Source organism: Tribolium castaneum, chromosome 1 (assembly GCF_031307605.1).
Source record: "Tribolium castaneum strain GA2 chromosome 1, icTriCast1.1, whole genome shotgun sequence".
NCBI lineage: Eukaryota > Metazoa > Arthropoda > Insecta > Coleoptera > Tenebrionidae > Tribolium > Tribolium castaneum.
Window position 1 is genome coordinate 36,447,879 of NC_087394.1, and position 25,037 is coordinate 36,472,915.

Genomic DNA, 25,037 nt, shown 5'->3' on the forward strand with positions numbered 1-25,037 from the left:
TAAGCCCTCATTTAAGGTGCTTGAGAACGTTAGATTCCACAATAACGTTGAGCTTTCAAAATTTTGCGCATAACTGACTTACGCAAATTTCACAGGAGTAGCGTATGTGCATAAAGGTAGAGAGTTGGTGGAAAAGTAATTTAAAAAGTTTCGTTAAAATTCTGTTTCAATAAAAAGTAAGAAACGAGGTGACTCCAGCTTACAAGTAATACAAAATATCGAAATGACATGCACAAAATATTGCGAAGTAAAAGACACAAGCCCGTACGAAGAACCCCAAAAAAAGAATGACACCCCTACCAACCGGGCTGGAAAGCAAAAGTCCGACTAAAATGTTTTAGGTCATAAATTTCAATAAAAGTTTACAAACTGACCAGGTAGCTTACACAATATACAGCTAGTACTATTCTTTTTGACAGACAAAACGAGTAGTAAAATGCGCAAATGTAGCAACTTTCAAGTTTAGCGTTTTTTGGCGATAGAGTAAAAAAAGTGGACTTACATGAAGCGTTGCCGTGGTCATGCACCGGAGGCATGGGCCGTTCCGTGCCTTCAGAGTGTGCGGCTGGTGCGTCCTCCTGGTCTAAGAAGCTGCTATCGTTCTGATGTTCGTTTTCTGGCGCAGTGTTGACAGTCGTATAGTTCACTCTATCACTATCACTCACACTATTGTCAGTCTCACTGGTCACCAGCACATTCGCTCTTTTCTCCTCGTTGCTTTTTTCCGCGCTGGTCCTCTTGGTCTGTTCAAAAATCCTGTTGTAGTACTTTGAAGCGTAGAGTTCGCGCTTAGTCCTAGCGCTAATCGGTTTTTTGCGCCTCGTGGTCTTCGTCTCGTTAGAATTTTGATTATGCAACAACTTTTTAGAATTTATTACAATTACGCTAGTATCACTTTGTACAGGTCGAGGAGGACTCAATAACCTACTTAATACTAAAGTGGAAGAATGCGGTCGGGCATTGGAATTATCAATTGGACTAAGGGAAGAAGAGGGCGTCGGACTGAATTGGACTAAAGGATGCGTAGCGTTCGAGGACGCATAGCACCTTGCCGCTATCGTTAAAGTGGCAAGGAGGCAGAGGGCGGCCAGGGGGCGCTGGGGCAGACTCGGGGCCGTGGTCCAAAGCGGGGCCAACGTCCCGGCATAAAGGGCTCTCACTGCGATGACGGCGACCACCAGAGAGCACTCGAATGTCAACTCCAAGGAGGCGCTTACACACACTAACTGCAAACGGCCCCTAGGGCCCAGCTTAGCGGATGGAGGGCGCAAGAGTGGGATCCCACGGCGAGGAGGACTTACAAACGCGACAAGGATGGACATTGCATCGCACCAAGGTGCTGCCCAACACCATCTTGGGGGCAGTTCAAACTCTCGCTCGACTCCGCTTCTTACTCGGACACCATCCTGCAAAGACACCTCTCATAGTCCACACGAATTTCAACATTTTTATTGGAGGAATTTTGAGAAAAATGCATACTTTAAAAGTGTGATTTTGGACACTATGGACTCGTTTCCAAAAAAAGGAAATAGATAATAGAAAAATAGATTCAGCGCCATCTCACGGCTTAGAAACACACTAAAACGTGTTCCCCTTTAACCTTAAGTGCGATCTTCTCAAAATCCCTCCAATAAAGCAGTTTTCGGGTATAAAGTGCACCCCTGTGGTGTTGTTGGACGGTGTTATTTGTCAATACCGCCTTGTACAATAGGTTTGGTGGACTCTCAGTGTATTAACACACGCGCCACGCGGGCAGCTGGCGGCCGGCCAGCCCCGCATTTAGAACAGAAGCAGCAGACTGTGGTCTCTGCACGCCCCCCGCCAACGTCACCGCCGCAACATTGTAATATTCAATTATTCTTACACGTTGTCGCGAAAAACGGCTTTTATTAATCTTGCCGACGACGAGAACCTACAATCGTCATCACACAACAACAAACTCCAATTTACACAACCATTTGCCAAACGGAAGAAGCTTGACAACAGCGCTAGAGTTTTCAAATAGATGGAAGGGGGCGGCCATTGAAAACCACTTTTGCCAAAAACATTTCATTACATTACCTACTTCAAGAGTCCAAGAAACCAAAATGTAGGTATTTAAACAAAAAAAAAAGACAGGGAATAACGACAGATAGTCAGGATATGTTCCTGGCGTATAGTCTACAGGACGGTCGTAACAATAATTTTTTATGGGCACTAAAGAATTTTTAAAACTTTGGTGGAGCGAGAATTGTGATTAGTTTTTTGGAATTGCGAACGTCACGAACAGTTGGGTTGTTTCCGGTGTTTTGCTGGCCTATTTACAATTGCAATATTAAAAAAAATTGTCATGTCATTTTTTTAAATTAGACTAAAAATAGAGCAGGAGCGAGGTATAAAGGTCAACTATCGTAACTATTCAGATTTTGTTGCTCTGAAAAAAGGTGTTCATTAACGTTTATCAATTATCATTTAACAACGAACGGAAAATTATAATTTTTCACTGCAATTAGTAGAAATATTGAGAAAATCGTATGTGCGTATATTGTGAAAAATCTTCCTTGCTTCTTGTGTTTTCATCTGTTCTATTGTTTCGTTTTACTAACGCTGACAACTTAAAAAACTTCTATGTCTTAAATGACTGTACTGAAAAATTCGACGATTATTTTTACTCCTTTTTTTGACTTAATTATTTATTTAATTTTCATATTGCCTTTTCTCCGTTTGTTTCTCTGTACTGCCTGTTTCTGATTGGTCCGACAAAATCACTTGAAATAAGTGAGTTTCTGATTAAAAAAAACAGATAAATCACCAGATTTGGTTGAAATAACCATATTTATTGATAGAGTTTAGAAAAAATCTCACAAAATAAATAAGCTCGTCATTTAGAAACGAGGTAATTCGCCTAAAAGTGTCAAAAATAATGTAACTTGTTCATAATTCAGCGAGTTTCGAGGTAAAAAATAATAATCATTGGCGCAATATTTTTTTAAACTGTCAAAATAAGCTGCTGTCAATATAAATTATTTACCATAAAAATATATAGCTAAAAATATAAAATTTAATTTACTCCCGGCCCTAAACAACAAAAAACAATTTCTTCCGTCATTTAACATAACTTCGTGCCATTAAAAAAATCGAGTTAGCCTTGTATTTTCAAAATAAATTATAATAGAAATTTGAAAAAACCCCCAGATGAGATAGAACTTACACACTTTTAACTGTTTCCCAAATTTCAAAGTTTTCTGTTAAACCGTTCTGAAAATATTTACCTGTATCCATACATTTTAGCGACCCTAACTTCGTGCATTGTAGCACTCGTCACTACGTTGCTCGTGTCTCAAAATACTCGTATCACAATGAGGGTGTTTATGAATACTATACTATTCTATTATTAAAACAGTAGATGATTTTGACTGAAAAATCAAAAAAATCATTCTTGCAAAAAAAAGTAACTCGAAAAAACATAAAGCCAATACGTTAGCCTCAATTTTTATAGAATGTTTTCCTCAAAAAAACAAAATTCAAAAATTTGTGACGTTTTTGAACTTCAAATAACAGATAAAAGTTCCCTTTTTCCTTAATACGTACTGAATGGTTGAGTATTTTATTTTTTGAAAAAATCGCCTTGTAGCGTAAAAACCATTCATAAATCGGTGTTTACCACAGTTTGTGTATCTAGTGCCTTGTTTTCTCCATCAGCGATCGTTGTTAACTGTATCGCGTCAGATTCGCCTCGAGTTGGTATTTTTAGAAATTGCAAATTTCAAAAATACTAGACTGCAGACTAAACAGTCGATAGAATAATAAACCGTCAAGTGCAGACGTGAGTCGGGGCCAACCATCATCGATTCTTGATCAGACAACGTCGTTAGACTTCATTGATCGTTGGCCCAACTTTAATCGTCTCGACTAGACACAGGCAGGCGTCTAGACGCGCGATCCGATTGAATTTTTTTGCAGTTTTATGTAACATCAATTATTGCACGATGTAATTGGGAGGGCTCGAAGGGGCGCGACTGATTTTTGTAGTAAACGAACCTGAACTATTTGCCATAGTTCAAACATTTTGGCAGCAAACAAGCAAATAGTTCTCGAGTTAAAAATATCTGATTCGTACGTCTGCTACAGAGAAACAACTCGGGAGCCAACGTACTACATTCTAATACTGGCTACTGAATCCCTCACTTTTAGAATGTAGGATAAAATATTTATGAAACCACGTTGCCTGGCATTCGCTTTTTTTCAATCATAATCGCGGAACGACCATCGATTGCGATGGTGGCGACCATAACCAGTTGCGTTACGAAAATTCCCGCAGGAGTTGAAGCACATTTTGGAGGCGAGATTTCGAAGAGAAAGAACAAAGGATTAGGTGAACTGGAGAAGGAGAATTTTCGCACTTGTGAAATACACACTCTTTTATTTTTGAATCATAATTTTTTGCATATTGTTTTATTTATAAGCTGACCTACTTCCCATTTTTCTTACATAACATGAATTGGATACCTAACAGAAATAAAGTAACTGTATATTTGAATACTGGGACTCCGTTGATGGGGCCAAATGGCTCAAACGAAAACTGAGACGGTGACATCTCACTGATATATTTATTTTCACAAAAACGATCACCATTTATCACCAACACTCGACTGAGTCTGGGAATTGGGAAGACAGACAATGAATGTATGTATCATAATTATTCTCTTTAAAAAAAGTTAATTTTCTGAAATGTTAATTGTGTCTAAAATACTGAATAACGACAAACTGAACTGACTACATACTTTAGGCAGTATTTTGCTAATATTAGTTAAAAATCTACAATGTTACTACTTAGAATCAGGAAAAATGATAACTGGAAAATTATGATTTAGTTGACATTTGACAGGTTAAATGAGGAAATTGAGAAAAAACACCTACATAAGACCAAAAAAAGACTTTACAAATTTCGATAGCAAAAATTAGTTTCGAACCAATGCCACATCCGCCGTATTGGTCAGATTTGACACTCAGCAATTTTTTTTGTTTCCAAATGTGGAAATTTATTCAGTACATACTGTAGGAAACATTCCTTCAAGGGTTGACTTTTTTCAGTTTTTTTTTTCATAATTTTGCAAATACATCAATAAAAATCAATTTCTCACTTTGATAAAAACTATATAAAATGAAAACCTTACTTCTGGGACAAAAATTTTGAATAACAAATTTTCTCTTCCTATATCAGTGAATGAAATTATTGAAGCAAGAGTTAATCACATCTAAACTGAGTACAAAATTTTATTTTTAATTTTTTTTTTCAATAAAACAAAAATTAATTATATTTTTGGAAAATCAAATTGTTAACCATTTACCTTTGCACAGACAAACAGACCATGGATTTTTGAAAAATTTTGTTACACTTTTGATTCTTTTTAATTATTAGACATACCTTTGATAACAAAAATATGCAATTTTTTAAAACAATATTAACATTTTTTTCAAAATGTGTGTATGTAGCAGTAGATTTTTCAATTTTAGTTTGTTTTTTTTGGATTATCCATATACCTATTAAAGGTTAATGATTTTTTTCCTGGAAAATTATATGTATTAAAATTTATGCTACATTTTCTTGAATGTCCCTAACTTAAATATTTTTTTTCAATATTGTTAAACGTACTTTTTTATTATCAAAATAAAATATATTTTTTTAAAACAATATTAAGTATTTTTGGAGGTATTTTTTAAAATGTATAATGGTAGATTTTTAAATTTTAATTAAAAAAAAGTGAACCATTTAGCAATTTCAACTTATTTTTTGGTTCCTTGAAACTTTATGCATTAGTATGTTTAGTGGGAAGATTTTTTTTTTAAGAAAAGATACTGGAAAAAAAATGGGTGCAAATTATGTACTTCACTTTAGACAGGACTAATTTTCATGCACTTTTGAATATTTTTGTAAATTCGAGATTCAGCAGATGCTAAAAAATCCTAAGATATCTCTTTTTATTGTTTTTACTTGGTTGTCTCTAAAAATTCCTTACTCCAATCGTCTGAAAATAAATACATTGTTTTTCGAGGTTTTTTCGAATATGTAATTCGCAAATTTTCACAATGATTCTTCAAGAAATCGTTTGATTCATTTTTATTCAAACTTCCATACGAAAAATAATCATATTTTCCAAAAACTTTGATATAGTACGTAAAAAAAACAAAATCACACACTCCTTTTTTCATTTTTAAATTTCTCATCCATTTAACAAAATATAATGATGTTTCTTCTATCATTCTTGAATTGAAAATGATCTGCAATTTTTCATGCTTAGTAGTTAGAACATTATTATCATTATCAATAGTTTTTGTCAGCTAGGAAAAAAAAACTCGATAAAAATTTTGTAACTGAATTTTTGAACATTTGAGATTCAGCAAATGCTGAATATTTTTTGTGTTCCTTTAATAAACTTGTGTTTGATTTTTTTTAAAAACACTATTTTCATCATAATTCTTCGAGAAACCTTTTATTAATTTTTTTTCAATTTTTCAGACATGAAACAAGTCTCCCACAATTGATACAGACAGAAAGGAAAAATCAGAGATTATCATCTATTAGCAAATTTTAAACCGAATAATGTTTCTCGAATTTGCCTTGAAAATTATCTGCAGTTTTTTATGCTTAGTAGGTTCGAGTACTACCAAAAGTGTTTTGGTGCTACAACAACTTAAAGGACAGAAAATTAACAAAAAAAAAAACACGGTTACGATCGCATCGATTTTTTTAATCATACACGTTTGAATAACCTTTCAGCAAACGCTAACAATTCTCCATCTGGAATCACACTTTTTTTGTTATTGTTTTTGTTCTATCTTATCTCTAATAATTCCGTGATTGTTTTTTTGAGTGAAAAATGAACACGCAATTTTTAACATAAACGTATAAAACGGCAAAATAGTTCTCGCTCCTCACATTTAAACTTACCCCAAGGAAAAACACCCTTAATGATAATAGTTTACCAACCTGACCATTCGGCATAAAAATAATCATTCTAGATCTTTTGCAATTTTTCCAATTTTAAAATTAAATCCGGCGTTTAATAACACGCCAGTGTTGCGCCAAAATCTAAAATTTCCAATGCTCTTAGTAACAAATTTTTCAATTCCGGGTCAAGGTCGTGCGTTTTTCGCAATTTCAATCCTCATTCCCTCAAATTTTCTCCGCCACAAGAACAAGAAAAAATCAGCGACCGTCGTGTAGGCAATTGCACCGCCTCCGGGGGCGGTTATGCATACTTAGCGGTGGCACTCGCGACGACACTGCACCATGGGCCCGCTGGGGGCGGCGTTCTCGCACAGGGCCGGCACTCGCACCTTTGATAACAGTTGGACTCGCGTCGCTCGCGTCCTGCTGAAGCACCGGAGTGTCGTCACTTACTGAACCTCCTCGAGCGCCGCTCGCTCGACCCGAGCAGGTTCGTAAATGTTCGATAGTGGTCGGCGGCCAGGATGGGCAACCGCCGGTTATGCAATATCCCCATTATTTACTATATCGCACAATGGAAAACATTTAAATATAGAGATTGGGCCCCTGAGACAGTTCCGGCAACAGTCGGGGGCGGCGAAACTTGGGGGCAAGGACGGAGGTGACGTTCGTTGCAATGACGCGACACGAGATAAAAAATGCACTTTTTATGCAATCTTTAACGACGTTATTAGGCGATCGTCGAGAATTTCAATTGCACATTTGGTGACGTGCATCATTCCATTTGCTTATCGCAACATTTTGTTACGTTGGCTTGGTTTAAATAAATCACAAAGTGGTTTCAATGAGATTTCCAGATGGTATCAATGTGATGGGGACAAGGAACGCCAGTTTTTTAACTGACTGGGCTGTTAAAAAATATAAAATAGATAATTTCAAGCGCTATCAGACGGCATAGGTTTCAAGGCAATATCTCTTAAAAAAAATCAATTTTCAAACGCCGATTATGGCCAAACTAAATGAGCTAGGAGAAAAAGCTTTTTTTCATCATTAAGAGCACATCGAAATCTAAAAGATCGGTTTTATTTGAGTTTTAGACACTTTAAAAATTGACCGGTGTTAACTTTTTTTTTAATTTTTTTATTTTCTCATTCACGGCTAAACTATTCCAAAAAGTGGAACTATTTTGATCCATACCTATGCAAAATGATCCGGGGAATCGATTGGTATCGAGAAAATTGCCAAATTCCCAATAGTTTTTTAGTTATGAATTTTTTTAAAATTTTACCAATTTCTGCTTTTATCTGCAATTTGCTCGAAAACTATTAGTCGGAGAACAATAATCTTTTTTGAAAAAAATAGATAATTCAAAGAGCTTTCCAACGATAATACACTTTATGGGGTTATCTCTAATAGTTCCGGAGCTATTGCTCGACAAATGTTCCGGGTACCCAAAATCGACAAAAACTGCGACAAAAATTGAAAAAATCAAACATCAAAAGATCGAACATATGGACTTTTTTGGTCTTTTAACAACTCCAGAGGGTTGTAAAGGCATATGAAAATTCGTTAAACCTTGCAAGAGTGAATTTAACAAAAAAAAATTTTTAATTTTTATGAAATTGTGGATATAAAAAATCTACTGAAAATAAAAATGTTAATTGAATTAAAAACTATTGGTAATACAGTCAGTTTATTTTCTAGATTGGGATTAATTGTTACAGAATAACGAACTAATTTTTCAACTGAAAATTTAGAGCAATATTTATGTTCAACAATTCATTAATTTCTTTACTGTTTTTTCCAAAGCACAGTATACGCAGTGATTAATGAAACTTAATTATTTTCATGCAAGCATCATATTCACTCATGTAGACAATTGTTGTTTATTTGCAATAGCAGTATATCAATAACATCCTGTATAAAACATAGATATGCATCAAAATAATTAATTGCAGTTAAAGAAATGTTTCCTGGCCTAATTACCATGTCCTTATTAATAAAGTGTACAAACGACGGAAATGTCTTCGGATACAACAAGGTGTAGGTGAAACATGCAACAATAATTTATCAAATCTTGCAAATCTTGAAGAGAAAAACATTGCAAAAGTGCTTCCGGTATTATAAAAGAAATATCACCGAAAACAACAATAATTAAAGAAAAAAGTTACTGAAACGTAATAATTTTGATGGAAACTAGGTACAAGAATGCAAAAAATGTAACTGGAACACCTATTTCTTTACCAAAACTGTCCTAAATAATGAATAACGAGGACCATATCCGCAGCTTCATAATGAGGAGTAAAAAATAATAATAAGATGAAATATGTTTAATTCATTTTTACATTTTACTAGAAACATGGACAAAAACAATGTAGGTAGCAAAAGAAAGCAAGTCAAATTTGAAACTAATGGTTAATCTTTTGGTAATTATGTATTCCATTTTATGTTAGCGTATATTTTTGCATAATTTGTTTCCGAGAGATTTACATCCAAAATTTAAGAAAAATGAACGTAAACAACAGCTTTATAGCCATTTAAATACAAATAAAAAAACGTGCCCAACAGGGAATTTATAAAATTGGAAAAAACGCGCTTGTTTTCAATCTCAAATCTATTAATAGCTCGAGATCGAAAGCGAATTTTAAATTCGAAATACAAGCTTTAGATTATTTCGAACAAAATTTGTGATATGTATTTGTATATGTATGTATTCCATTTCCAAAAAAAATCTTGTTAATTCCAATGATTATTAAAAAATTCATTGTTTTTCAGACTATTTTTATATAATTCCAGATTAATTCCGATAATTCTAAATAATTCAACGTAACTGCGAAACGTTCAACTATCAATAAATCTTTTTAAGGTGGGTGTACTGTCCTGTAAAAAATGGATTGCATAATAAAGTTTTGCCAAAAACTCAGTTTTTCCTCGAGAATGTTTTTCAACTGAAAATGCAATTATTTCGAAAAATTTCGTCAAAAATAGACCAAAAATTTACCCAATTATACTAAAATAGGAGTATAGTTTAGGTAAAAATTTACCGAAAACTGGATGAAAAATCACCCAATTAGCTTTAAATTGATATTATCTTATCTTTTTTACGTTGAAACTGATTTATTTTGCAAGAATTTGTCAAAATCCACCTAAAAATCACAAAATTAACGTTTCTCTCGATTTAACCCATTATTGAGCAAAATTTTTACCACAATTTTTATTTAGCACAATTTTGTTGGTCGTCTTTCAGAGTCAACTTTTGGTCGAAAATCGAGTTCTGCTTTTCACCAAAAATTCTAAGTTTAGAAATGTTGCCAAAATAAATCGAAAAATTCCCAAAATCGATGTATTTGTAAAATCTTATTCAAACCAAACCGCGAAATCAACAAAATTAATCCAAAAAAAATGTAGTTTTTGATTTTTTAAGTGGTTTTTTCTCTCGATTTTTTTTTCAGTTTTTGAGAAATCATCCACAAAATTTGAATTTAAATAATATTTCGTGCTATTTATAATTAACAAGTTTCAAGTCGAGACAATACCATAGGAGTTCATCAACTTTTTCGATGTTCCACCATAACGTCCGGGCTTGAAACCTGCTGATTTTGTATTTTTGTTTTTCCAATTTCGCAACGTAAATTAATATTATAATAGGGACTTTGACCCAGGTCTTTAGAAATGCAGTTTGGCAAGCTTTGCTCTAAAAACCGTCGTTTCGGTAGATCTTTGCCCCGTAAAAAATCCGGTAGATTCCCACTGTGTCGCCTAATAGAAAATCCGTGTCTAATAGTCGTCTTAGCTCATTCAATGACACTGTTGCAAATGTGGACATGGACATCCATATCGCAGACGAAATTCGCTCCGCAGACGCCGGCAATCGTGCAATTATAATCCAGATCAAAAGAGCCCGGAATGTGTAGAAAAAGCCGCCTAGACGCGCCCGATGCTGTATGCACGTAAAGTAAATGATCTCTCGGATAAAAACTGAAATAACATTTATCTTGTATCAGATAGCGCGAGACGATGACTTTCTCCGCGTTGCCGCCGCCTGCCAACGATGGCCGAGACTAGACCCCATAAAAGTTTAGTGCAATCGTTAGCGTGCTCGGAGATTTCTAATACGACCAGAGACGCAAAAGGTGAACCAAAGCTGTCGTCGCCAAACTTTCACTCGCCTCTAATTGGGACGTATTGTTGGTTGCATACTAAACTATTGTTTTATGATTCACGCTGTATATGTATACGGAGCTGGGAGTGAGTGAAACCGCTATATAAATTAATTACAAAACCGACAGTTTGTTGCGCGAAAAAGCGCTCTAAATTCACTTGCAAGCCTCTATTCATTACACAGATGCATAATTTCTGGTGTAAACTATATGTGTTTAGACGCTTTTTACTGTTTTCAATTACAGGGGCGTTATTAAAGTCGTGTGAACGCGGCCGTTGACGCTTCATTCGTTTTAAAGCCAATTTTGGAAATTGGTTTTAAAACTCAGAAAAATTATAAAAAAATAACACTTTAAAACTTGGGTCAGAAAAAATAAGTACGAGACATTTTGGGTTTTCAAATATTGTAGTCCAAATGACACGAATTTCGTCTACTTTTTCTGACATTTTTTACCTGAGTAGTACTTATTTTTTTTTCAAAAATTTTTTTCCTGAGTGCTAAAGTAAGTTTTTTGGTCTTAAAAATAAATTTTCGGTGAACTTTTTCTACTCTAAATCAGGCCAGAAAAGCACTAAATCAATTTATTTTCTTTTGGAAACTGTGCTAAACGCTCGTAAAAATAATTCAAAAAATTTAAATCAATTCTAAATCAGCGTTGCAGTTGTGAGAAAGAACTTGAGAAGAAGCTTCAAGCAAATAAAAGTCAAAAAACCTAGAATATTGTTGTCCATTGCCAAAAAAATTTAGTGTAGTGTTTTTTATTTGAAAGGAGAAAGTTCTCTTCCTCATTGATTTTCGAAGAAGGGAACATTCTCTTTTCAATTCTCTTGTACCTCATAGCTTCCATGATTAATATTTGTGTTGACTTTTTGTATTTATTTGTCAACGAAATCAAATCAAACCAATTGTTTTGATGACGGCACCTTGTTGACACCTCTCACCAGACAACAATATACACAGAAGGTTAATTCCGCTCCTTTCAAATGGAAAAATCCTCTAAGATCGTGCTTCTGATTAAGTGCAAAAAACAAAAGCCGGAAGAAATTTATAAAGTTGAACCATGAAGCAGGAAAAAAATTCTAATCTTGCAATCACAATCGAATTAAGGAAGCGTTCGTTCGTTCGTTCCGTCGCCTCCTTTTCCCCAAAAACCTATTCTAATTTATGTCTCTATTAATATCGTTGTCGTTGATCGATCAGCGCGAGAAAAACTCGCCTATATTTAGCTGGGTGTTTTTTCGATGGTCTGGACAGTGTCTGGTTTCCATCACACACGCCCATGCGGATTGATAATAATTGGGGTTTGCGGTTAGGCAACTGGATTACATAATCCGGTTGACCCGTAAAGGACTTTCAGAATTTAAAAATAAGTCGGTGGTATGTTGTACCAGACGGCCCGTCTAGAGGTGAGAAGGATGGAATGTCCGTCTGCACGTGACAAGGCCATGGGACGGCCCATGATTATGACGTTCGATATATCGACCATAGACGCTCGCATGGATTAACATTGATGGGAATTTGGCGGACAATGCGCGCACATTACAATACAACAAGATTACGCTAATTGATTATTTAATGGACAAATAAATGGGTGTGGCAAGTTTTTAACAATAGCAAATGGTAATTAACTCGTCACTTCTTCTCCGCACGTCTATGCCAAAAAATAATTACTATAGTATTGCAAATGATATTTTAATTAAAATACTAGTTATGTCCCAAATTAACTAAATAAAATTCATAATTTTAATTGAAAAAATTACTTCTGTACATTCACTATACACAGGTTTATGCCTATTGAACCTTTAGTGACGCTTAAATGTGAATATCCCTGTATATTTACGGTAGTTTATCAATTTTACTGAAAATCTGCACCATTTTGCAGAATTCTTTTAATACAAATGATCACTTATATAAAATCAAAAACTCAAATAGGTACCAAAAATTCATCAAAGGTAAGTACCTATCTCATTTTTTCAGTGTTGTCATTTCTTTCTACAAATCTTTTCAGTTAATTAATTAGTGTAAAGAATTATTAATTCATAATTTATTCTAAAATCAACGACATTGAAATGAAAAAAACTTGAGATTAGAGTAACTCCTGACGTACCTTATAAAAAAACGGTGTCCTGACTATTGCGCAATTCGGGAAATTCGGGATTTGAGCACATTAAGTTACACGTCAGAATAAATCTTGCGGTAATAACGCCCATGCAGTTCTTTCTTGTCGTCTTCTCTTGCATTTGAGGGCCAAAGATAACGTAAAACAGCAGATGGAAACGTCCGCGATTTTAGGAAATACCGATTAAAATATCGTTGAATTTATGATTTTACGAGAGCCGAGCTTGGCGGTGTTAACAGCATTTAAAAAATTGGACTATTTTTACGACACAAAACACGGTACCAAGTTCACACACAACCCCGCAAAGACACTCCGACACACTGACGTTATCTAGCTATTAGCAAGCGGCGATAAAAAAGGGTAGATATTTCAATGACAAATCGTCTTTTTTGCAAAGATTTTTTTGTCGAGACTCACCTAAGTGTTTAAATCCACAATGTTATCGCAGTGGCGTGCCGTAGAATTTCGACTAAATTTCAAACACGTTTATTTTATTAATAACATTAACATGGAAATTTTCCAATCTAGCTTTGTAACCCTTTTACATAATTATATCAAGGAGTTAAAGTAAAAAAAAGACGAATAAAATAAAAAAAATAAAAAAATTTGTGACTCGGTTTATGATAATATTTTACATAAAGGGCTTCATTTTGTGTTTATTATCATTTATCAAGTGTTTTCATGTTAATTATTAAAAAACAAACATGTTGTTTTGTTTTTTTTTATTTTACTTGCTACCATAAACATGAAGTACCTACCAATAATAAAATGTTTTGTTAAAAGTAAATTTTTTTGTCAGATCGAACTTTTGATTTTGTATCTTTGTGTGCAGTTGAAGCCTTAAATATCATTAGCTCCATGCAGTAGTACAGAGGCAAATAAAAGTGCACATTCATCAGTTTTGGTTTCCTGAATAAAGTCTTTGATCCTTTTCGCCGTCAAACAAAAACCCGATTACCTGGCTTTTATTTCGTCAAAACTGCAAGTTATATTTGGCAAAAGAAGTGCAATTTGCAAGCGCTAGAAGTTACTGTGCCCATGGCCGCTAATTATTTCGGTCGATTTTTTCTTATCCCCCATCAGGTCGCTTATTACCCGACTTGTTTCGCATTGGAGGCCGTCCGGCTGCTACAGCCGACCTAGGGGTGACTTTGAAGAAGAGGAAACATAAGGTTTTATTGTCTCAAAGTCTAGTTCAGATAATTTCCAAGCCACTTTTACCATCGTCCGTTTTTATTTTTTAATTTCGCGCGCGCTACGTCCGTAAGGAATCAATCGAGACGAAAGAGATGGAAAAAAACCTCGATGGTATCATGTTGGAGAGTCATGCTTGCTGCAATAAAATGAAAAAAGACGACCAACTCAAGTGAGTTTGTTTCATCGTTTTATGTCTGGAACAGCCAGACGAGATCTGGGACAGAACGTTCGGGTTACATTACCAAGGTATATATTGCAGGTTGCGGACCATAGCCGATGCAATAACAGGCGGCTGGGGACGATATTAAAATGGCCGATGGCGGTTTGTTCGAAATTCAAAATTCAACAACAAGCAGGAAGTGAGACAAGTCGGCCGGCCATCGCGATCTAACACTGCGTTTGAGAGATATATTCATGGTTGCATAAGCAACAAATAAATACATTCCGCTAGCTTTGTTAGCAAAAACTTTTTGCGGTAATGACAGGTGCCCAGTTTTGTTATTTACGAAACAAAATTATTAAAAATTCGCAAAAGGATTTCAAAAGGATTATAGAATATATAATTAATTAATAATCATCAGGTGACATTAAAAGCCCCACTTTATTGGCAAATCATAGGAAAAGACCTCCTTGAGAACTCCTAATTGGGCAATCATCATAAATATTCCATCCACCCTTTCGCTGCAGCCGTACAAGATTGATTGGAAGTAAATTGTCGTCTGGTGCTAATTATCGCGAGGTTTCCTTCGCTTCGCCTTGACTTCACCACTTCGCCAGAATCAAATTCGATTAAAGAGAGAGAGCTGGAATTTTTTTCCCTTCCGGCCTAGGATAGGTTGGTAGAGGTTAGGTTAGGTCAGTGGTTGCCTGCAGCAGTTACTAGACACGCCGCTGATTTGCCCTTTCTGTCCGATCGATTTATGGACTCGGACGAGGTTTAAATCATCCGATTCGGAGCGAAAAAGTCGCCAGACTGCAAACAAAGCGGCGGCGGCGACAAACTTTTAATTAGGCGATGCTGGGCGCCGGCTATTGACTTGTTGGGGGCATGGGGGCGGCGGCGTGGACAACAACTGGACACCGAAAGTTGCTTCAAAATCCACAAAAAATCAAGAAAATCAATGTTTTTACGTCCAAAAAACCAAAGCTTTTTGAAAATTTCATACCATATTCTGAAGAGGATAGCTGTTACTCATCAAATCTAGATTGAAAAAAAAACATTCAAACTACAATATTTTCAACAAATTTTAGCTAAAGTAATCAAAAATCGACAAAATAAACCAAAAATCAGGAAAAAGGAGAACCAAAAACATAAATTATTTGAAATGTAAAAGCTATCGTATGCGAGAACCAGTCCCAATGACTTTACGTTCTAATTCAAAATTTTTCTAAAAATCTCAAAATAAAGTACTATACAGATTGAATGATAAAGTCAATTAATAATTAAAGTGGATTAGAAGAGGATCCAAAGTTTAAAATTTTTAAAAGCATTCTATAAGAAAAACATTAATTAAATGTTCAAATCCGAAGCTTTTTTTAACTTTCTTAGGTAAGTAAGAAAGAAAATAGAAAAATGAAGAAAATAACATTTAGAACAATTAATCAAGTCCAGAACATTTTTAAAAATTTATTCTTATTATTTATTTAAAAAAAAAACCTTTTGGTTAAACATTGATATAAAAGAAATCGATGAAAAATTCTCGAAGAAGTTTATGTAAACTTTGATCAATTTGAAGTCGCTTAAAACTGCCGAAAGTAGTTTTAATAGAGAAGAATTAACAGAAAATGAAAAAGATAAATGTAAAAAACAATTATTAGAATCAAACCTTTAAAAAATCCTTAAATTTTAAGACGTTTTATAAGAGAGTCAGAAACATAATCAACTATTTTCAAGATTCTAAGGCAAAAAAATGCAGTCCGGCCCTGAATTTCGCTGTTACTTTTTGTGCATCGGGCGAATCCTAAAGGACTAAAGGACTTTTAGATTCTAAAAGCTAATGAGCGTCTCTTAATTTTTGACTGTCTGTCTTTGGTGTGTATCAATCTGTAAAATCCTTAGATAGTGTTGTACAAAACTGTCCGTTGATTTTGAAAGGCGTATCCTTTGAACACGCTGAAAATTAATTACAGTCGCTAACCGGCGCTGAAACCTGAAAGTCATGTAAGTCGGCGATCTTTTTGATTGATGTCCTTCCGCGCGAAAGATTTTCCCTAGTCTCCAGACGCCGCTTGCAGTTCCCCGATCGTCTAAAGCAATCAATAAAACCATTGCTCTATTTTTACGAAATTACTTTTAAATTGCGTCGAAATTGCTTCCAGTCTGACCAACCAACAGCCATCAGGAAGAAAACGCATACACTTAAATAAATAAATAATAACATATACATACATAAGGTTTACTGCAAGCTTGTTTACCGAGTAGCTGTATAAGTGTTTAATGGCGTAATTTAAACTGACGCATCTAAATTAGGGTTAAATGGCCATTACAGGATACTTTTATAGTTATTGTTGGTTTATTGCCATTATTTTATCATGCCATTACTGGATTTACGGTTATATTTAAATAAAATCAGTCGCATGATGGCTTTGCAGCGTCGTAACTCCTGAAAGCCACCGGAAATTTCTTTCACTGGCAAAAAAATTGAAAATTATCGTTTAAAAATAACAAATCGATCAGTCTGTATATTTTCATGAATTAATTTAAGGTGTTTTTTTTTTTGAAAAGAGAAGAGGCGTCAAAGAGATTTCCATTAGTACGATGTCTTGTAAAATAAGTGTTCGTTAGTATGAAAGTGATTTTTTGTCGAGCTTTTACGCAAAAACACTCAAATTGCGTCTAGATTTTGGTCTGGGTGCTATTTTTGCATAAAGTGAGAGTTGGTCTATTGTTAGCAGAGGACGGTTAATCCGCATACAACCCTCGTATCGATTGTATGAACTTTGCTATTACTTAACGAGTGAAGCAAGACGTTTAATGCATTAAGGTTAGATTTTAGCACTCGGATTATAATTAGGAAGTCGGGATTAACTTTATCAAAGTACAACAACTTAATGCAGCGAGATGCACTTCGTTAACAGATTGAAACAAACCTAGTAAATATAAGTTAACTCGTTTTAAGTAATTACAATAATTAACGAGGCAAGTTGAGCGTCTCGCTATTGTTCCCTTTTGCTCGATTTGTTAACTGAATAAATTTTTCGAACGATAATTTACATCTATATTATGATGGAACTACGGCATAATTCAACTAAGAACGACCTTTTGAAGCTCGCTCGTAATTAAATCGTGTCTTTTTCATTCGGCTTAATTAAATAACTGGCGCTCCGTTTGAGTTTCACTAACAATGGACCTGATTTAGCCCTCATGTAGGTCGCAAGGGCTGTGCCCAATCACAATTTTTTTCTTTTTTTCTTTCAGTTTCTAGAGTTATTTTAGCTTCCCTATCCCAGGTAATTGTAATTCATTGCTTCAAATCTTTGCATATTTATTAAAAAGTTAAATAAATAATCCATCGGCTGACGAGCCGGCATAACTCCAGTCATGCAATTCAGATTTCAGATGCGACGGTTAATTTATTCGTCGCGGCTTCTGCTGATTTTGCTCTTTTGTGAAATGGTTAAGGGTTTATAAAGCAGTCGTCACGATTTTTCACACTTGTTTGAATCAAGAAAAGCGAGGAGAAAATTACAAGACATGTCTTGGATAATACTAAATTAATTAAGTGGGCGAGTATATGCAGACAAAACATTGAATAAATTTTAAAGTATTCGTCGGATGTTGAAATAGCTGGAGCGGTTATATAATAATAATATTAGATCACGTCTGACCATGTGCTGGATGTTTCCTCATAAAATATTTAGTTTGTGCCATAGAGGATCTAATAGAGAAAACGCAACATTTATTATTAAAAAGTCTGCACTGTCTAAATAATGTAGGAAAAACTTGGGTTAATTAACACGATTATCTAACAGTCTGGTTAATAAATAATTTATGTGGGCGTTTAAACCCTAACCGATTGAATTAACTTCTTTCAATTTTTAACGTCCAAGTCATAAAGTGTTGCGAGTGTCTTATCGACCAATCAAAACGCTCGATTTAAATTGTGATAGGTCGTAAAGCTCTTCCGTGATGGAACAGTTAACCGATTCATACACAAATTTATTGATTATGGAGCTACTTATCCGGTTATTACGTAAAGACAGTTGTAATCTTGCATTCTGCTCCCTTTAACGGTGAATAGAGTCTTTGTCTTTGGAAAAAAATCGCCAGCCCACCCCACAAGGGTCACTCTTCCCTTGTCCAAGTGTTTCAACCCTCCTAGACCATCAAATAGTCCAGTTCCCACAGCCCTAGAGCCGAATCTATTGTGCGATAATGAGCATTGTGAGAACTCCGAGACAAAACGCGATATTTCAACGGCTTAATGGCCGAATTAATCTCCCTAACGAAAAAATATGGAACGTAATGGAGCGATCATCGATCAAAACTTATCTCGTAGTTAAAACACTAACTCGCTGCATCTATTATAGTTAAATACTACACCACTGAAATATTATTTCGAGTCGGATTTATAGGGAGAGAGAGAGAAGCGGGGAAAACGCACCACAGTCGCATTTTTCTCCACGAGGAAAAGTGAAAACTTATCCGGGGAAGCTTTATCAGGTAATATATATCAATGGCGGTTGCGCGAGAACAATGAAACTGTTTCGGATATAAATTACTCAAACCGGAGGAAATAAATCACGTCGTTGCGCGAAGGAATGGGGAAATGTGCGTGATTTTGCAAGAATCGAAGGGTTTCGCAACCAAAGCGAGATTAAGATTTTATTTATTGCCGCACTATTTGCACAAACAGACACGTGCTAACGGCTTTTTCTGTTGTAAACTAAAAAACACAAATTTATCAACCAAAATCTTTATGTGATTTTTTTTTTAATATTTGGACTAGTGAAGTGATTCTCTACAACGTTCTATACTCGGAATTCGCCAATTTTAAGACAGTCTGTATATGGTGATTTGAATGTTCTTACACTCCTTCTCAAAGTTCTTCAGTAATTTATTAAAAATCATTTGCATTTTCTTGATAAACATAAAATTTCTCGTCTTTAACTTTTGTTATATGTAAACCCAAATGATACAAGGTGTGTTATAATGATTTTCATCTAGTCGCCTCAGAATTTCTCATGTAAAATCAGAAATTCCACTTTATAAAACTAATAACTAATTATCAACCAACCAACAAAAAAAGAGTCTTAGATTTGGACGTATTTGGTTCCCGAAGTAATTTAGTAGTATAATTTTCTTGTTAGGAAAATGAAATGCGTTTGTGGCTTGCATTTGCCTACGGAAATAATTGCGCGCTTCCGATCCGTCCGATAATTACAGCAGTTTGAACCGACCGACGACCGGGTGTAAGTTCGTTTGGTGTTTTTTGCCTTGAAATTCATTTATAATGGGAAAAGTTGTTAAGACGTCCGCCCCCTGAGCCCGTCCCTGTCTTTTCGGCAAAATATCGGTTTTTAATGACGCACCTTCCAGCTGTACAACAACAACAGCAACATACGGGAGCAGGTGATGCAAAAGTGCGGACTCCCCGGGGGCGGTTACAAAAACCCGTCTGATGGAAAAATGTTTCGATGCAATTGCAACATTATCCGAAATTAGAGAAATGGCATGCAGGCAATTCAACGCGAATTTTCTCGACTCAATGGAAATCGAGCGGAAATACCGACCGCTTTTGCATGGGAACAAAATTCATATACTATATCTATGCATTATTGCATGGGTAATAAATAATGGCGCCGTAATTGCAAGCATCAGGTTAAATGGCTTTGTTTCTATTAACGTTAACCTAACTAATTGCTGCCAGTCACGAGCGACAGACCGCACGGCGGTTTGAGAACATGACCATTCGGTCTGGACATTAGCTCAAAAATAAATTATTTTATCGGTTAACATTTTTTCTTAAACCACTTCAAAACACGAGCATGAAGAAGACTTTCAACAAATACCAAGATTACTGCTTTTGTCTAAAAGTAATTTTTCTGAATGTTGGAGCTCTAAAAATAATCACACTGTAATATTATTCTTTCGTCTTTACATTGAACTACCAGTTTTCTCTTTTGAATTGTGAATTAGAACATCTTGACTTAAAACAGAAATATTTCAAACTTTTGGTTTTCTTCTAACTTCTAATAATAACTCTTCTTTAGACTTAACGCAAATATTTCTATTTTATTTAATATTTTGTCTAGATATTTAACATCGACAAAGCTTCAAATAAAGTTCAAATACTCACAGAGGAACGCTGAGAAACTATAAGCACAAAAAACTAAAAATTATTGAGATCGAAATTCTCAAACAAAGCGACTCAAAAACAGAAACTGAAAAAATTATAGAACTGGAAATCTTAAATGAATAAATATTTGTATAATCTTTACGTGGAAATAAAGATTTTTTTGGTTGGAGGACCTGAAGCAATTGCTCAAGTCCTTTTTGGTCTCTCAGGACGAAATTTGAACCTTTCATTGACCGAAAAATATAAGAGAGAATCAGTTGGATTGTGTTGTGATGGGAATAGATTTGTGTTTTTCTCCGTCTGGCCGTTGGTGTGGCAAAATGAAAAGTTGCAGTTGTGTAATAAGAGTTCGATTATGTGCTGTCGCTTGGGTATCTCCTCAGCTCAGTGGAGGAAAGCCACACACCGCAGACTGAAGGCCGTCGAAGGTAATCCGCACAAAGCACATTCGAAGCAAAACATGCCGTGCGGTTTTGAGTCGCTAAAAAACCAACAAAAGCCCTCTCTCCTCGACTCGACCAAAAGGCTTTTGCATTGTAATTCCCTGGCGTTTGTGTTTTCTTTTTCGAGTGCTGGAATATTTAACTCGGACAAGCGATTTTTCCAACTAGATATTAGTTTGAAGTGAAAATTCGATCGGAATAAAACCTTTATCATTTCCGAACGAGACACGGAGGCCATAACGCTCCACTAATAATGCATGAAGTGTAATTTCCCTTGAAAGTTAAAGTGAGAAGAAACAAGTATTATTGCGTTTTCAGCGGCTCCGCGCACAAGCTTTTACCGGTTTATAATTCTTGTATGACGCTTGAAATAAGAATTGCGGCTTTTCTATTTAAATCCCGATCGGTTGGTTCAATTCCGGATTGTGGCGAGACATCGGGGTCAACTTCAATTAGCTTTTTAACTCGACGAACTTGGGCGATTTAACTACGACCGGAAAAACCCTAATTGAATCAAAGCCACTCTTTTGCATTAGCAGACGCGGTAACGAACCAGCTTGCAAGGAATCGACGCTTTGTCTCTTCCTGCTTTGCAACCACAAAAAATCCAATCCCACTCTGACGTTCTAATTTGGTTATGAAACACCGCCACCTTTATGTTTAATAAAATAATTAATAAATAAATACTTTTATTCCGCTATGAAATGACTATCTTAATTTTATCCATCAAAAACCTTAAAAATTCTCGATCTCTATGAATGGCTTTGTACGAAAAGATCCCCTCAAACACAATATTTAAGAGAAGACATCCTTTTTGTAGATCAAAAGATTCATAATACGCTCTTTCAAAAAGTCAAAAATTAAAAAAGCAGAAGACATGTCTTGTAATTATAATGTTTTTAGAGATTCTAACATCCTAATCATTTGAAATCGTTTGGTTAAATATTTGCCGTGGATAATAAAATAGCTCCAGCTTGGAAAAGTTTGTGGAAATCTCCATTTCGCCTTGATCTCTCCTAGTCCTTGGAAGAATCCAGCCCGATTAAGCTAACACTCTTTACTCTTGTAGCATCTCCGATTCCCCCCGTCTTTAAATTAAAACCGACTATGCTAATATAGCAAAATCCACTTTTGTCCTTTATTCAATTCCAGTCTCGTCCTTGTGAAGCGGCGGCCGTTCGTCCAATTTCCATCCATCCATCCCTCTTTTCCGTAATAAGATGCGTCTCTGTCGGCTGTTAAACAAGCGTATATGAAGAAGTAACCTGCCTTTGATGCTTTGTCAATCCAGGAGATTAACCGGTGGTTGCGCGGACATCATCGGTGTCGCTGTACTGCAAACGGTCATTGACTTGAAGAGACGTCTGGTCGCTGTCTGTGGTGATGTTGTGCCGCCTTCACCACCACTTGTGGAGGAGCACGCACTGAAGACGGCCTCTGCATAGAAAACGACTCCAAGCCTCCGAGAGTGTTGAAACATTTTTCGGTTTTACAACAACCACAAGCATAAAAATGGCTTTATGAGTGCTCTCCCTCCCTCGAGGACAAAAAAGGAATCGGGCATAAAACGTAATGGAGCACTTTCCATTAAAGTTCCATCTCAATTGGCTTTCATGTTCGACAGACAATTACAATAGCCGGTGTAATTTCGCATTTTTTATTAATCTTTGATTGACCGGCACGTAATACAGCCATTATTGCTTTGTATAATGGAAAGTGATTTTATTTTGTCTGCGGCGTTTAATGCCTGTAAGGTTTCTTGGAGTTTTCTGCATGGCAGCAGCAACCTTCACAATGAAATTATTAATTAACTCGTCGTCATCGAACAGGCTTCGCACATTTACAACGGCGAAAAAACACCAACTTGCGGTTTGGCTCGAGAGAGGATGCATAAGGAGCATAATGGAGGAGTCAGGCTAAAGAAATTTAGATAAAGAGCACTCCAAGAGCTGCTTCACGAATAGTTTTGTCCCTAAATGGAAACAAGGGAATTATTTACAACGGAGTTTGCTTTTAATTTACCAAACACAACTTTGGATCGGGATAATAAACGAGAGGTGTAATTGTCTGAAAGCCAGCAGACAGCCAAAATACACGTGGACTGATTCAAAATAAAGCTAAACGAAAGGGGAAACTTTTATTAAAGAGCAAAACCCGACTTGATTTGGCCAGAAAAACACAATTTTGCTACGAGTAAATCTCCTAAATTCTCAATAGTTTTTAAGTTATGATTTTTTTTATTGGTAATCTACAGGGTGAATCAAAAGACAGATAATTAAGAGTGCTTTCCAACGATAATTCGCACTACAACTTTCAAATTTACTCAAGACTGACAAACGTATCGAAAAAACTTGCTGTTGGGTAGTTTAGTGACTTCCAATACTCAAAAATGACAAAAAAAATCCAGAAGATAAGGCGTGTTTTCAAGCTAGTTAGATTCGTTTTTAATCGAGAAATCGTTCGAAATCAACTCAGTTGAGCCAAAATTAAGTGATTACAGGATTTCCAAGTGATTTCGCTCGATTTAATAACATCCAAAAATGTTATAAAATGTAGAGAGTTCCTTAAAAAAAATTTCTATTGCGGTTCATTTGTGAAACAAATTTAAAAACAACTCGCTGGGACAGACTGTATGTATTTTGTTAGAGCCCTTGAGACTGCAGTTGTGATGGAAAGTGTTTTCAGTCTAAGCTAATTTTTTTGCTTAATTTGTTCTTCGGCAGGGAGCAAAATTACAATATCGAGGCGCGAACTTATTTTCGTTCCACTTTTGCCGTAAATGGATCCTTTATCGAAAGATAATATTTGAAGTAGGAGTTTTCCTGCGGCGTCGTCCGTCTGGATGATGATTTTTTCCTTCCTTCCTTCCCCTTTTGCAATATTTTTTTCGTCCGTGGCGCAGGTAGGATATTTTTTCGCCGTCTCTCTAAAAGTAGACAATGGAGCGTCACAGCGTCTAGACGGTTACGCCATGCGCCTGTTTACACACGTGCTGGCTGGCTCACCTTTGCCCGTAAACAAGCCGCCACTTTATCAAATATTGGCCCGGCCCTAATTAATTCATTAAGCCGTCTGAGCCTTCGAACGGCCGAATTTCTTCTTGGTCGGCATTAATCTCCAGCCCGTCTAGACTGCAGTGGTGCACAGCGAAACGCAATTACATATGCTGGTAACACGTTGCATTTTATTTGACTTTTTTCCAGCCGGTGTAATAACATAACGAGCTGGGGGAGTCAGTCGATGCCTCGGCCGTCTTTGTCGCCTTCGAGGGCCAGACGGGCATGCAGATGAACGCCGCTGCTGCTGCACCTGTCACGATGGTCATTACCATTGGGGATGGGAGGCCGAAACACCACAATTTCAACTTACTAGACCAGTGCCGAGAGCATTTATTACACCAAAAAGAACACAAGGCGGAGGCTTTTTTACGTTACTAACACAGTTATGGCTAGACTCGCGATATCGCCAGACTTATCTTTTCTTAGAGGCTTTTATGCGCACAATGCCACAAAGGAAGCTGCACCGACAGCTTTATCAAATGTTCATTAAAATTGCTTCCTTCGTTAGTCTCATCACACTCGTTATTGCACAATGGCGAGACTGCAACAGCCTTGATTAGAAATCGCCAACAAATCTATTTGCAAGATGATTTTTTACGGAAAACCACCTGATTCTAAACATCAGTTGGTAATAGAAGAGTCAGAAGATGAGAATATTAATTGCGCATCTAACACAGTTCTTCAATCATTCTGCAATCTTTTCAATTTAATTGCAGGAATTCAGACGTATCTTTTTACTAATCTTGTTCAAATATGTAAATTTTTAACTATTCTCCATAATTTGAGTCAATTAAGCTTCATATTTTTCTGAAAACTTGTGTAAATTT

At 35.8% G+C, this 25,037-nt stretch overlaps 1 protein-coding gene and 1 long non-coding RNA gene across 6 annotated transcripts in view; both read right to left on the reverse strand.

Moving 5' to 3' along the window:
- Positions 1-25,037, reverse strand: part of LOC100141615 (protein TMEPAI) — a 168,165-nt gene that overhangs the window by 51,704 nt on the left and 91,424 nt on the right. Inside the window, exons 1-2 of one of the 5 annotated variants that reach the window (XM_064358492.1) lie at positions 13,201-13,505; positions 503-1,406 (exon numbers count right to left, since the gene is read on the reverse strand). The exons of 2 other annotated variants lie outside the window; for them this stretch is intronic. In XM_064358492.1, coding sequence (XP_064214562.1) covers positions 503-1,322 — 820 coding nt within the window. In that variant the 5' untranslated portion in view covers positions 1,323-1,406; positions 13,201-13,505. Of the gene's footprint in view, positions 1-502; positions 1,407-7,242; positions 7,407-13,200; positions 13,506-25,037 lie in introns of those variants that run through there. 2 more of the 5 variants (XM_008192373.3, XM_015977474.2) reach the window with 2 other exon arrangements.
- LOC135266416 (uncharacterized) lies at positions 23,262-24,807 on the reverse strand. The gene is made up of 3 exons (XR_010334473.1): positions 24,521-24,807; positions 24,157-24,460; positions 23,262-24,077 (listed from the first exon to the last, which is right to left on the reverse strand). It is a non-coding gene; the product is annotated as an uncharacterized LOC135266416 (long non-coding RNA).